The sequence below is a fragment of the Procambarus clarkii genome, chromosome 40, assembly GCF_040958095.1.
Source record: "Procambarus clarkii isolate CNS0578487 chromosome 40, FALCON_Pclarkii_2.0, whole genome shotgun sequence".
Classification (NCBI taxonomy): Eukaryota; Metazoa; Arthropoda; class Malacostraca; order Decapoda; family Cambaridae; genus Procambarus; species Procambarus clarkii.
In genome coordinates, this window is record NC_091189.1 from 14172553 (window position 1) to 14188124 (window position 15572).

General features: G+C 52.9%; 1 protein-coding gene and 1 long non-coding RNA gene across 2 annotated transcripts in view; both read right to left on the reverse strand.

The window, feature by feature from the left end:
* Positions 1-1189, reverse strand: LOC138372800 (spidroin-2-like). Its single transcript, XM_069338453.1, has 2 exons — positions 1177-1189; positions 1-929 (listed from the first exon to the last, which is right to left on the reverse strand). The coding sequence occupies exons 1-2, from the start codon at positions 1187-1189 to the stop codon at positions 1-3; spliced, it is 942 nt and encodes a 313-aa protein (XP_069194554.1).
* Positions 1190-4380: 3191 nt separating this feature from the next.
* LOC138372936 (uncharacterized) overlaps positions 4381-15572 on the reverse strand; it is a 97098-nt gene continuing 85906 nt past the window's right edge. The window contains exon 4 of the long non-coding RNA XR_011231009.1: positions 4381-4517. This is a non-coding gene — a long non-coding RNA (uncharacterized lncRNA). The remainder of the gene's footprint in view (positions 4518-15572) is intronic.

Here is a 15572-nt window from a genome sequence, read left to right on the forward strand (position 1 = left end):
TTATCCTGGGCTGTGATACTTGGCCCCATCCTCGCCCGGGCTGTGATACTTGGCCCCATCCTCGCCCGGGCTGTGATACTTGGCCCCATCCTCGCCCGGGCTGTGATACTTGGCCCCATCCTCGCCCGGGCTGTGATACTTGGCCCCATCCTCGCCCGGGCTGTGATACTTGGCCCCATCCTCGCCCGGGCTGTGATACTTGGCCCCATCCTCGCCCGGGCTGTGATACTTGGCCCCATCCTCGCCCGGGCTGTGATACTTGGCCCCATCCTCGCCCGGGCTGTGATACTTGGAACCATCCTCGCCCGGGCTGTGATACTTGGCCCCATCCTCGCCCGGGCTGTGATACTTGGCCCCATCCTCGCCCGGGCTGTGATACTTGGCCCCATCCTCGCCCGGGCTGTGATACTTGGCCCCATCCTCGCCCGGGCTGTGATACTTGGCCCCATCCTCGCCCGGGCTGTGATACTTGGCCCCATCCTCGCCCGGGCTGTGATACTTGGCCCCATCCTCGCCCGGGCTGTGATACTTGGCCCCATCCTCGCCCGGGCTGTGATACTTGGCCCCATCCTCGCCCGGGCTGTGATACTTGGCCCCATCCTCGCCCGGGCTGCGATACTTGGCCCCATCCTCGCCCGGGCTGTGATACTTGGCCCCATCCTCGCCCGGGCTGCGATACTTGGCCCCATCCTCGCCCGGGCTGTGATACTTGGCCCCATCCTCGCCCGGGCTGCGATACTTGGCCCCATCCTCGCCCGGGCTGTGATACTTGGCCCCATCCTCGCCCGGGCTGCGATACTTGGCCCCATCCTCGCCCGGGCTGTGATACTTGGCCCCATCCTCGCCCGGGCTGCGATACTTGGCCCCATCCTCGCCCGGGCTGTGATACTTGGCCCCATCCTCGCCCGGGCTGCGATACTTGGCCTCCTCTCAAAATTCATATGAAACATTAGCCTGAAAATTACACTTCTCCCTTGTCTATAATTCAAAATAGGTTCACTTTAGCAAAAATCATATTCCGACGGTGTGGATATTATGTTGTGAAACACAACTGTCCTGCCCCCCCCCCCCCCCGCCCCGGGGCACGACACGTGTCTTGGGAGATGTTAGGCCGGCGGGGCGAGTGGGTGTCGACCGGGGCGAGGGGACACTACGACAACATCGGTCAACACTTGCCATTAATATCCATTCTAAACTAAATCACATTAAGGTGAATTTTAATGTATTTTGACTAATTTCATATGTATTACTGCAGTAACACGCGTCTAATGCACTTACACACACACCATCCAACACACAGATTCCTGAGCCCAGTAGGCTCAGGAATCTGTACACCGGTTGATTGACAGTTGAGAGGCGGGACCAATGAGCCAGAGCTCAACCCCCGCAAGCACAATTAGATAAGTACATACTGGCTCTCCAGGCCGCCCGTCATCAGTGCTGGTCCCCCTCGCGGCGGGACTGATGGCGGTGATGTGATATAGGAGACAGAGTAATGGGTTTGGAAGCCGCGTCCAGGGGGGCATTGATGGGCGGAGGGAATACTGCCTCAGACCTTCTTAAAGGTAGAGAGAACTACATATTGTGACGATCATTTGCCCTTACCCCTCCCCCCCCCCTCTCTCGTCTGCGGCTGTCACTTGCCAGCGGACCAGGATGGTGGGTGCAGGTGTAGCAGGTGTTATGGGGGCCACAGGTGTGAGGCGTGACGTATGATAGGGTGGTTGATTACAGTGTTGCCATAGTGACGCAATAACCGGGTTATTGACTTCGGTCTGGTGGTCGTGGCAGCGGGTAGTGGTCGTGATAGTGGGTGGTGGTCGTGGGTGTTGGTTATGGTAGTAGCAGCCCGTCCTCCAAACAAAGACCCAAAAGTGATTCCATCCACCCGCCAAACTCCAGCTGTTTATGAATGAAAAACGGTTTACACACGACTCACAATTGATAACGTTCGAACACTTCCGAAACAAGTGCTTCACTGACGACTTTTGTTCGAACCACAACGCCGTAAATGCTTCACCCACGTACTACAAATACAAATAATCGCCGACAGAACCTAAACACCTAATCTAACCTATGCATATATATGCACAATATGCTAATATATTATAACATTAATTTATATTTGAGAAAATTTCTGTTTTGAATGAGCCGCATGTTAAAATTTATGAATGCGTCTGTGGGGTCGACCGCTGGATGGAATGTACTTGAGTGGAGGACGGGTTGGTAAATGCTTCATCCACGTACTTCAAATACAAATAATCGCCAACAGAACCTAAACACCTAACCTAACTATACATATAACTTTTGAGTATAACAATATTTTACCTCCCCCCCCTCCCCACCATAACAGTTTTGGTGGGGGGGGGGGGGGGGAAGGTGTGTGAGGGACATGGGAGGGTAGGGGTGGGGGGAGACACCTGTGGTGCACGTGTTCAGGGGAGCAGGAGGGTGGCGGCCGCCACACCTGCCTCACACACACCTCCCATCACGTCCGCATCATTTGCTAATCATGTAATTTCTCAAGCTGTAAACTTTGACTATAAAAGTTCATTGTAAGTGACTACATAAGTGTTGGGAATAATGATAAACTGTGGCTACCTTCGACAAGGACACACACAGCCTGCCAGACCTATACTACAGGTCTGCTTCACATCAGTGTCTTGTATTTTGCAACAGTCCAGAAGCTCTCCCTTTTCCAGTGAAGAGTTAAATACTGTGACAAGTGGAGCCACGGCCGACCTGCTGCCTCTAGTGCCCAGCGCTCTAGTGTGTCTTGGGCTCTTCTCGCATCCTCTAGTTCTTTGTTTACGTTTTTGGTGTCACTTCAGTTTCGGCGAGTACTTCCTGAGGTGTTGTGAGCCCCAGTGACGGTGCTTGTTGCTCCAGACACCTTAACACCTCCTGCACGCTCCTCTCTCACTGCACACTCCTCTCTCACTGTCAGCCTGGCTCCTCTCTTTCCTACAGCCTCATCACCTCACCTCATCATTCACTCACTTGAGGGCCTCGGTAGTACACCTGGGTTCGTTTTCGACTCACAATCGTGAATCCTGAGTTTGATTATCGTGCGGGATAGAAATGGTTGGGTACGTTTACTTTCATCTAATGTCTCCATTCACCTGGCAATAAATAGGTTCCCCCTGGAGGTAGACCACACAAGCAGCAGCTCGCAGCTTTACCTACTGAGCCACCTCGACGACTGACAGGTCTCTGGAATCCTTCCTTATTGTGGGTGGTGGTGGCTCACTGGGGGAGCTGCGGGGCTGCTATACTATTGTGGTGTGGGGGAGCAAGGCTCCGATGGTCCAAATGAATGAAATGTTATTATCTACGATATGATGCCCAGCAATTTATATGATTGGGACGTTGATGACCAACCAACTTCATGCTAAAGTGATGCCACAGGAAAGGTCTAAAGTTCCAGTTGGACAGCAGATGGGTGTCTCTGGAATCCTCCCTTATTGTGGGTGCTGCTGGCTCAGTAGGTGGAGCTGCGGGGCTGCTGCTTGTGTGGTCTGCAGCTCAAGGCTCAGATGATCCACCTGAATGATATATATAAATATAAAGTACTGAATTTAATTTCAGTACTTATTTGTGTAGCCTGGAAAGCGTGTACAGGTTGTTGTGTTGTGTGAGAGAGAGCGGGCTCCAGCACCTCTCACCAGCCGCGGGACACTTACAATGTTAATCACATTTTTCGTGGAAGATGTTGCAATGTGGGAGCCCCGTGGGAGCCCCGTGGGAGCCCCGTGGGAGCCCCGCCTCGACACTTCTCTCTCTCGCCATAAGTGTTCACAAGGGGTAGCAGCCTACGTCATTATTATTGTTCCTCGTACATCAGTACTACCTTCTGATCTCTCTTATTTGTGTATCATTGTTTGCTAATTAAGAGGTCATATATGTAGCTTTAAAATGATAATTATATCTGCTTTAAATATCCGTTTCGTGGCAAGTGGAGGTAATTACATATTCCGCAATGGTTGACATAAATGAAGTTTGCCACCGGTTACCCATTTTCAGGAATCAGCAAGGTGTTTTAAATAATGTGGCAGAAATTGATTGACGTGGCGTCGGTGGACTGATAGCTGCCGTTTAATTACGAAATCGACAAGGCCGCGGGGAGGTGGCTGCCAGCACTGCTCCGCTTCCTGGTGGCGACACCTGGCACCCCTGGCTGACTCACCCGTGACGCAGGTACGACGGGGGAAGTGGACGCACCACGCACACCAACCCTAACACTATACTTACTACACAATAATGTCATAATAATATATATCTAATATATAACTGAAACATACCTAACAAACAATGCATTCTTTAAATTAATAGTAACATTTATTTATGATAAGCAGAATGTATGAAGTAATAGTGGACCATTGAGGGCGGTGGGAAGGTTGGCGAGTGTGCAGGGGCGGGCCACACACGAACGTAACAGGAAACACTGACCTTAGTACACATACGACACAAGGACCAGACTTAATTACCAGCCCTCTAAGATAGTTCTGTGAAGAGTTCTGCAAATAAATTCCTCACTTAGATATGGTAATACTGCGTAATAATCACGTTTTTTTGAAGATTAATAAGAACAAATCTTGATAACATTTAAAGAACCTCCTGGCGTATTTTATAATGATTTTGAGTGTGGGAATGTATTAGTGTTCTAAAACATATTGGCTATATATATTATATATATAATAATAATTTTAATTCATATTTTGCACTATTGTAATACACAGTAAGTTAAAATTCGGTGAATTTGAGATCGGTTGACGGATGAACGAGCAACTGAGGACAATATATATATATATATATATATATATATATATATATATATATATATATATATATATATATATATATATATATATATATATAATATAATGTCGTACCTAGTAGCCAGAACGCACTTCTCAGCCTACTATGCAAGGCCCGATTTGCCTAATAAGCCAAGTTTTCATGAATTAATATATTTTCTTTAATTTTTTTCTTATGAAATGATAAAGCTACCCATTTCATTAAGTATGAGGTCAACTTTTTTTTATTGGAGTTAAAATTAACGTAGATATATGCCCAAACCTAACCAACCCTACCTAACCTAACCTAACCTATCTTAATAGGTTAGGTTAGGTGGCCGAAAAAGTTAGGTTAGGTTAGATAGGTTAGGTAGTCGAAAAACAATTATTTCATGAAAACTTGGCTTATTAGGCAAATCGGGCCTTGCATAGTAGGCTGAGAAGTGCGTTCTGGCTACTAGGTACGACATATATATATATATATATATATATATATATATATATATATATATATATATATATATATATATATATATATAAAATATTTGTTGAATATGACCGAAAGGGTAAGGTTAATGATTCTAACACGAATCTTTTCAATATTTCTGTTTTTCTTCGCTGTCGGGGAAGTTGAAAAAATTAACTCTCCAAAGTTTATTTATTTTTACTTTTATTTTTGATCTGGCGCCTAGGGTTGCGTTTTGCAAGGTCACTCCTTACATTCTCAAAGACAAATTTACCATGCTGTTGTTGTTATAAATTCAGCTACTCGGAACAGGTTCCAAGTAACACGGGCTATGGTGAGCCCGTACTGGACTTACCTGGCACAGGAGCGGTGCTGGATTTACCATGCTTTTGCACAGGCTTATATTCTGTTTGTTTGAGGTGGTACAGAACAAGTGGATAAATGGCTTAACATAGGGGATATTCGTAGCTATCCTGTGAGCGGTAGTGTGCACCATACCCATCCTGTGAGCAGTAGTATACCCCATACCCATCCTGTGAGCAGTAGTGTACACCATACCCATCCTGTGAGCAGTAGTGTACACCATACCCATCCTGTGAGCAGTAGTGTACCCCATACCCATCCTGTGAGCAGTAGTGTACACCATACCTATCCTGTGAGCAGTAGTGTACACCATACCCATCCTGTGAGCAGTAGTGTACCACATAGGCTTTTGCACAGGCTTATATTCTGTTTGAGATGGTACAGAACAAGTGGATAAATGGCTTAACATAGGGGATATTCGTAGCTATCCTGTGAGCGGTAGTGTGCACCATACCCATCCTGTGAGCAGTAGTGTACCACATACCCATCCTGTGAGCAGTAGTGTACACCATACCCATCCTGCGAGCAGTAGTGCACCCCATACCCATCCTGTGAGCAGTACTGTACCCCATACCCATCCTGTGAGCAGTAGTGTACCCCATACCCATCCTGCGAGCAGTAGTGCACCCCATACCCATCCTGTGAGTGGTAAAGGAAAAAAATTCAGTGGCACATATTGAGCTCAGAGACTGAACCCCAAAATCAGTTTTGGTAACCAGGTTGTGGTGCAGGGGTTATCTTCTTGAGGTTATCTTGAGATGATTTCGGGGCTTAGCGTCCCCGCAGCCTAGTCCTCGACCAGGTCAACTTTTTGTTACCCTTTTCCAGGAGTATTGGTGGGACGAGCGGGTTGAGAGTGACGATGGGGCGTGGAAGGTGCCCCAAGCCGCCTCCATGTATGGAGGAAGGTCCCAGCATGGGTCCAACACTGCAGCTTTATGATGTAGGGAGGACCAGCACCTGCACCACGTGTGCTCAGGCTTGCTGGACAAGGTCCTGCACTAGGGGTGGCTGAGGGGGGGGGGGAAGTCCTACACTAGCGGTGGATGACAGGCCCATTTGTTTCCGCCATCGCCGGGGATCGATCCCCTGACCCTAGGACTACGAATACCGAGCGTTGCCCCCTCAGCCATCAGGCCCCGTCCGGTGTGTACTCGCCTAGTTATGCTTGCGGGGGTTGAGCTTTGGCGCTTTGGTCCCGCCTGTCAACTGTCAATCAACTGTGTGTGTCTGTGTGAGTGTGTAAAAATACCAATAGGTGGTGGGGATGGTGTCCGTATTTAGACATGTAAGACTTAGCATACAGTAAATATAGGTCCAGGCTGTACAGTGTGTGGGCGGGGGGGGGGGGGAGGTTAATTATGGGGCGTCGTGGGTGTCTCAGTCTACCCAGGTACACGTGGGTGGCAGTACTCACCTATTTGTGCGCGCACGAGTGAGCTGTAGCTCTCGGACTGCGCTTTTCTGCTCTCGCTACAGTGCACTACCTGACACCCTCGCTACAGTGGACCACTTGACACCCTCGCTACAGTGGACCACTTGACACCCTCGCTACAGTGGACCACCTGACACCCTCGCTACAGTGGACCACTTGACACCCTCGCTACAGTGGACCACCTGACACCCTCGCTACAGTGGACCACTTGACACCCTCGCTACAGTGCACCACTTGACACCCTCGCTACAGTGCACCACCTGACACCCTCGCTACAGTGGACCACCTGACACCCTCGCTACAGTGCACCACTTGACACCCTCGCTACAGTGGACCACCTGACACCCTCGCTACAGTGGACCACCTGACACCCTCGCTACAGTGGACCACCTGACACCCTCGCTACAGTGGACCACCTGACACCCTCGCTACAGTGGACCACCTGACACCCTCGCTACAGTGGACCACCTGACACCCTCGCTACAGTGGACCACCTGACACCCTCGCTACAGTGGACCACCTGACACCCTCGCTACAGTGGACCACCTGACACCCTCGCTACAGTGGACCACCTGACACCCTCGCTACAGTGGACCACCTGACACCCTCGCTACAGTGGACCACCTGACACCCTCGCTACAGTGGACCACCTGACACCCTCGCTACAGTGGACCACCTGACACCCTCGCTACAGTGGACCACCTGACACCCTCGCTACAGTGGACCACCTGACACCCTCGCTACAGTGGACCACCTGACACCCTCGCTACAGTGGACCACCTGACACCCTCGCTACAGTGGACCACCTGACACCCTCGCTACAGTGGACCACCTGACACCCTCGCTACAGTGGACCACCTGACACCCTCGCTACAGTGGACCACCTGACACCCTCGCTACAGTGGACCACCTGACACCCTCGCTACAGTGGACCACCTGACACCCTCGCTACAGTGGACCACCTGACACCCTCGCTACAGTGGACCACCTGACACCCTCGCTACAGTGGACCACCTGACACCCTCGCTACAGTGGACCACCTGACACCCTCGCTACAGTGGACCACCTGACACCCTCGCTACAGTGGACCACCTGACACCCTCGCTACAGTGGACCACCTGACACCCTCGCTACAGTGGACCACCTGACACCCTCGCTACAGTGGACCACCTGACACCCTCGCTACAGTGGACCACCTGACACCCTCGCTACAGTGGACCACCTGACACCCTCGCTACAGTGGACCACCTGACACCCTCGCTACAGTGGACCACCTGACACCCTCGCTACAGTGGACCACCTGACACCCTCGCTACAGTGGACCACCTGACACCCTCGCTACAGTGGACCACCTGACACCCTCGCTACAGTGGACCACCTGACACCCTCGCTACAGTGGACCACCTGACACCCTCGCTACAGTGGACCACCTGACACCCTCGCTACAGTGGACCACCTGACACCCTCGCTACAGTGGACCACCTGACACCCTCGCTACAGTGGACCACCTGACACCCTCGCTACAGTGGACCACCTGACACCCTCGCTACAGTGGACCACCTGACACCCTCGCTACAGTGGACCACCTGACACCCTCGCTACAGTGGACCACCTGACACCCTCGCTACAGTGGACCACCTGACACCCTCGCTACAGTGGACCACCTGACACCCTCGCTACAGTGGACCACCTGACACCCTCGCTACAGTGGACCACCTGACACCCTCGCTACAGTGGACCACCTGACACCCTCGCTACAGTGGACCACCTGACACCCTCGCTACAGTGGACCACCTGACACCCTCGCTACAGTGGACCACCTGACACCCTCGCTACAGTGGACCACCTGACACCCTCGCTACAGTGGACCACCTGACACCCTCGCTACAGTGGACCACCTGACACCCTCGCTACAGTGGACCACCTGACACCCTCGCTACAGTGGACCACCTGACACCCTCGCTACAGTGGACCACCTGACACCCTCGCTACAGTGGACCACCTGACACCCTCGCTACAGTGGACCACCTGACACCCTCGCTACAGTGGACCACCTGACACCCTCGCTACAGTGGACCACCTGACACCCTCGCTACAGTGGACCACCTGACACCCTCGCTACAGTGGACCACCTGACACCCTCGCTACAGTGGACCACCTGACACCCTCGCTACAGTGGACCACCTGACACCCTCGCTACAGTGGACCACCTGACACCCTCGCTACAGTGGACCACCTGACACCCTCGCTACAGTGGACCACCTGACACCCTCGCTACAGTGGACCACCTGACACCCTCGCTACAGTGGACCACCTGACACCCTCGCTACAGTGGACCACCTGACACCCTCGCTACAGTGGACCACCTGACACCCTCGCTACAGTGGACCACCTGACACCCTCGCTACAGTGGACCACCTGACACCCTCGCTACAGTGGACCACCTGACACCCTCGCTACAGTGGACCACCTGACACCCTCGCTACAGTGGACCACCTGACACCCTCGCTACAGTGGACCACCTGACACCCTCGCTACAGTGGACCACCTGACACCCTCGCTACAGTGGACCACCTGACACCCTCGCTACAGTGGACCACCTGACACCCTCGCTACAGTGGACCACCTGACACCCTCGCTACAGTGGACCACCTGACACCCTCGCTACAGTGGACCACCTGACACCCTCGCTACAGTGGACCACCTGACACCCTCGCTACAGTGGACCACCTGACACCCTCGCTACAGTGGACCACCTGACACCCTCGCTACAGTGGACCACCTGACACCCTCGCTACAGTGGACCACCTGACACCCTCGCTACAGTGGACCACCTGACACCCTCGCTACAGTGGACCACCTGACACCCTCGCTACAGTGGACCACCTGACACCCTCGCTACAGTGGACCACCTGACACCCTCGCTACAGTGGACCACCTGACACCCTCGCTACAGTGGACCACCTGACACCCTCGCTACAGTGGACCACCTGACACCCTCGCTACAGTGGACCACCTGACACCCTCGCTACAGTGGACCACCTGACACCCTCGCTACAGTGGACCACCTGACACCCTCGCTACAGTGGACCACCTGACACCCTCGCTACAGTGGACCACCTGACACCCTCGCTACAGTGGACCACCTGACACCCCTCGCTACAGTGGACCACCTGACACCCTCGCTACAGTGGACCACCTGACACCCCCGCTACAGTGGACCACCTGACACCCCCGCTACAGTGGACCACCTGACACCCCCGCTACAGTGGACCACCTGACACCCCCGCTACAGTGGACCACCTGACACCCCCGCTACAGTGGACCACCTGACACCCCCGCTACAGTGGACCACCTGACACCCCCGCTACAGTGGACCACCTGACACCCCCGCTACAGTTGACCACCTGACACCCCCGCTACAGTGGACCACCTGACACCCCCGCTACAGTGGACCACCTGACACCCCCGCTACAGTGGACCACCTGACACCCCCGCTACAGTGGACCACCTGACACCCCCGCTACAGTGGACCACCTGACACCCCCGCTACAGTGGACCACCTGACACCCCCGCTACAGTGGACCACCTGACACCCCCGCTACAGTGAACCACCTGACACCCCCGCTACAGTGGACCACCTGACACCCCCGCTACAGAGGACCACCTGACACCCCCGCTACAGAGGACCACCTGACACCCCCGCTACAGAGGACCACCTGACACCCCCGCTACAGAGGACCACCTGACACCCCCGCTACAGAGGACCACCTGACACCCCCGCTACAGAGGACCACCTGACACCCCCGCTACAGAGGACCACCTGACACCCCCGCTACAGAGGACCACCTGACACCCCCGCTACAGAGGACCATCTGACACCCTGGCTACAGAGGGTACATGTTCAGTATAAGGCAGGGTAGGGAAACGGGACAGGAAGAATAGCTTGGAGCCCAGATGAATTATAGGAATGTAACTGACAAGAGTAATAGCCCGCTGTAATGGGGTAGACGGGGAGGTGACAGGCAGCTCCACAACGCTGGCACACAAGTACACAGTACAAGTGAAAAGTTACGAGTCATTATATTTATGCCAAACCTTATCTAACCTTACCTTACCAAGCCTAACCTTACCTTAGCTTACCTAGCCTAGCCTTTCCTAACCTGACCTGACCTGGCCTAACCTGACTTCCATCCGTGATACGCCATCCTCTTCCATACTTTCTTTCCCCTCCGTTTCCCTCCCGACTACACACCATCTGTTTGCCACAGCTATTTTTTCTAGAGCTTCAATCCTCTTGTCCAACTTTTTAAGGTACTCCAAGATGTGTGTACCACAGGTCCACAACGTCGCCCTGCACCTCATCACCGCCAGGGTAAACTTTTCTCAGGGTACTTCATATTGTGAGGAAGATGAACTATGCATTAATGATGACAGTGTATGCACTAGTGATGACAGGTTTGGCATAAATACATGACTCGTAACTTTCCACTTGTACTGTGTACTTGTGGAGCTGCCTGTCACCTCCCCGTCTACCCCATTACAGCGGGCTATTACTCTTGTCAGTTACATTCCTATAACTCCTCTGGGCTCCAAGCTATTCTTCCTGTCCCGTTTCCCTACCCTGCCTTATACTGAACATGTACCCTCTGTAGCGAGGGTGTCAGGTGGTCCACTGTAGCCAGGGTGTCAGGTGGTCCACTGTAGCGAGGGTGTCAGGTGGTCCACTGTAGGCAGGGTGTCAGGTGGTCCACTGTAGCGAGGGTGTCAGGTGGTCCACTGTAGCGAGGGTGTCAGGTGGTCCACTGTAGCGAGGGTGTCAGGTGGTCCACTGTAGCCAGGGTGTCAGGTGGTCCACTGTAGCGAGGGTGTCAGGTGGTCTACTGTAGCCAGGGTGACAAGTAGTCCACATTGCATTAGCCAGGGTTGAAGTCTAGTAGCCATTATTCCCACCACCTCTGGAATGCATATTTCGGTCTACATTGTATGACAGTGTGCAGGTGTTCTCACGTGTTGTACAGCGTCATCAACAGAGCTGTGTCACCTCCGTGTCTGGTTGTTGGCGTGTATCAGACACAGGATGACCCTGGTACTTACCTTCGTCCAACTCCACTCATTATCTCTCTCAACTATGCTAAACTCTCATCTCACTCTCACCCTCTGTTTCCCTTCTTAGAGGTACTCCCTCGCCAGACTTGCCATTCCACGGGAACAACAGCCTGCTTGTATAGTTTGAAAGTCTGTTATGCGCAACTGTTTCGAATAATTGTTGACAAGATGGAAGGGATGCCGCCGCCGCATCTTTTACCCTGCAGGGCGAGTGCTTGTGAGGGGGACCTGAGGGCGCCAGCACCTCCGGCACCTACAGTAGTTGCCTCACACCTTCACTACCAGACACTCCCACAAGTGTCTCCTGTGGGGGTCTTATTCCCTTATGGCGCTCACATCTCCTGCCCTACTTCCACTTTGGAAACTAAGACAAGTTTTATTAAGTGCTTCGTAAACACCGTTATCATTCTCCGTGTGTGGAGTGGAGGGTGGAGTGAGCACGGTGTGGAGTGGAGGCGGGTGGAGTGAGCACGGTGTGGAGTGGAGGCGGGTGGAGTGAGCACGGTGTGGAGTGGAGGCGGGTGGAGTGAGCACGGTGTGGAGTGGAGGCGGGTGGAGTGAGCACGGTGTGGAGTGGAGGCGGGTGGAGTGAGCACGGTGTGGAGTGGAGGCGGGTGGAGTGAGCACGGTGTGGAGTGGAGGCGGGTGGAGTGAGCACGGTGTGGAGTGGAGGCGGGTGGAGTGAGCACGGTGTGGAGTGGAGGCGGGTGGAGTGAGCACGGTGTGGAGTGGAGGAGGGTGGAGTGAGCACGGTGTGGAGTGGAGGAGGGTGGAGTGAGCACGGTGTGGAGTGGAGGCGGGTGGAGTGAGCACGGTGTGGAGTGGAGGCGGGTGGAGTGAGCACGGTGTGGAGTGGAGGCGGGTGGAGTGAGCACGGTGTGGAGTGGAGGAGGGTGGAGTGAGCACGGTGTGGAGTGGAGGAGGGTGGAGTGAGCACGGTGTGGAGTGGAGGAGGGTGGAGTGAGCACGGTGTGGAGTGGAGAAGGGTGGAGTGAGCACGGTGTGGAGTGGAGGAGGGTGGAGTGAACCGGGGCTGGGGGGGGGGGGCGCTTGCCACACACTTTATGACGTAATGTTTATAAACAGAAGTTTCCCGCCACGAGGCAAGGTGAGCGCCCCGGGGGGAGGTGAGCGCCCCGGGGGGAGGTGAGCGCCCCGGGGGGAGGTGAGCGCCCCGGGGGGAGGTGAGCGCCCCGGGGGGAGGTGAGCGCCCCGGGGGGAGGTGAGCGCCCCGGGGGAGGTTTAAACCCCGGGTTGAAACCACGAACAAATGTAAAATCTTAAAATCTTAGAGTGTTGCAACACACGAGAGTTAACTACATATTACTAAGGAGTATCATCACCCTGCCTCAGTGGGTGTACATATTACAATAGGTTACAGAACTGGTGGCGTCTCCCTCCATAAGAAGCACGTGTCAGTGTTTGTATAAACCGTGAGCGTGAATATTGTCGTTATTACTCGTGTCTTCTTGTTCCACTCCGCCTCAACTACGATAATAATTGTAAGAGGTAAATAGTGATGAGCAGCTTACACCCAGCACTCGTGGTGTCCTCACACCTGTACGGAGAACGACACCAAGCAGGTTAATTGCGGCACTCCAGCTTATCTGGAGGCACTAGATAACTGTAACAGATGACTGGCCCGTGATGCAGGCACTTACGGCTATAATTAGCTCACTTTAAACTGTCAGGCACTCTTAGTTATCATAAGTGCCAGCTAAATTGATCGATACTCTCATGGTCGTCATCAGTGCCAACTGGACCTAGTTATGCTCATAATGGCAACTACACAACCACGGCACTTGTAGTAATAGTGTCAGTGAGGATGACCTACGAGGAGCGAGGCACCTGGTCATACACGAACGGGAAGAGCGTGGCACGAACGGGAGGCTTCACGAGCACCACACAACACGCACCTTGGCCAAGCTCTAACACCCATAACACACGACTAACAACAATATTAACAAAAGCATAAGAGGGGATAATTGAGCGTGTTGCCCCGGGAGACGGTGTTGAGCGCCGGCGGTGTCACAGCCAACTGGCACCGTGTTATCTCCTGTGTCATGTGCCACACTCCCTCACCTCTACCCTCCCATGCATGTGAGGGGTGCCCGGCAGGCCTAGTGTTAGAGGAAGATCATAATAGAGCCGACAAACTTTCCTATCCAGATGTTCTACACAGTGAGGAGCTCCATTCTCACCTATCCTCCACCAGAGGGAGGTACAACCCCCCCCCTACCACAACCCTTGAAGGGGGAGGCCCCCCCCCCTCCCACCTTAAATATTTAGGCACAACATCCCTCCCTCACGCTACTGTAACACTACGAACTGTATTCTGTAAGGCCTGTAGCGTCCCCCTACCATTAACCCCACTTGAAACCACTGTATCATCAGCCTGTTATTTCCTAGTTCACTTTACTTGATTACTTTACCTCTTGTCGTCGTTGTTGTCTATTAGTTATATTATTACCTGGTCCCCGAGATGTGTTTACTGTTTAGAGTTCATCTTCAGTGTCGCTCACTGAACACCCTCACTGGTCACCTGTGTCTGCAGTGACCTGTACCTCACTGGTCACCTGTACCTCACTAGTCACCTGTGTCTACAGTGACCTGTACCTCACTAGTCACCTGTGTCTACAGTGACCTGTACCTCACTAGTCACCTGTGTCTACAGTGACCTGTAGCTCACTAGTTACCTGTACCTCACTAGTCACCTGTGTCTACAGTGACCTGTACCTCACTAGTCACCTGTGTCTACAGTGACCTGTACCTCACTAGTCACCTGTAGCTCACTAGTTACCTGTACCTCACCAGTCACCTGTGTCTACAGTGACCTGTACCTCACTAGTCACCTGTGTCTACAGTGACCTGTACCTCACTAGTCACCTGTAGCTCACTAGTTACCTGTACCTCACTAGTCACCTGTGTCTACAGTGACCTGTACCTCACTAGTCACCTGTGTCTACAGTGACCTGTACCTCACTAGTCACCTGTGTCTACAGTGACCTGTACCTCACTAGTCACCTGTGTCTACAGTGACCTGTAGCTCACTGGTCATTGTTATGACCAGGGTGATCCTGGCTTGTTTTAATAAAAGATACTGTGTAGATTAATGAATTAATAAACAGCCAGAAGGGTATATTATATATATAATGCGACAATGTAAGAAATTGGCAGCGGTCAAGTGAGTTAGCGTAGACTCTTAATATATGATCATTTAGGACACTCTGAAGAACCATGGGGATGCGGATACAATTGGTGCCTGAACTGGATGGTGGGCCTTATGTACTATTTGGAATGATTGACCGCCGATCTACTTTAATAACTCTAATCTTGCGCCACTGTGATTGTGTTTGTAGGAGAGAGTTTAGGGGGATTGTGTCATGTCTGTGGCGGGTTACAG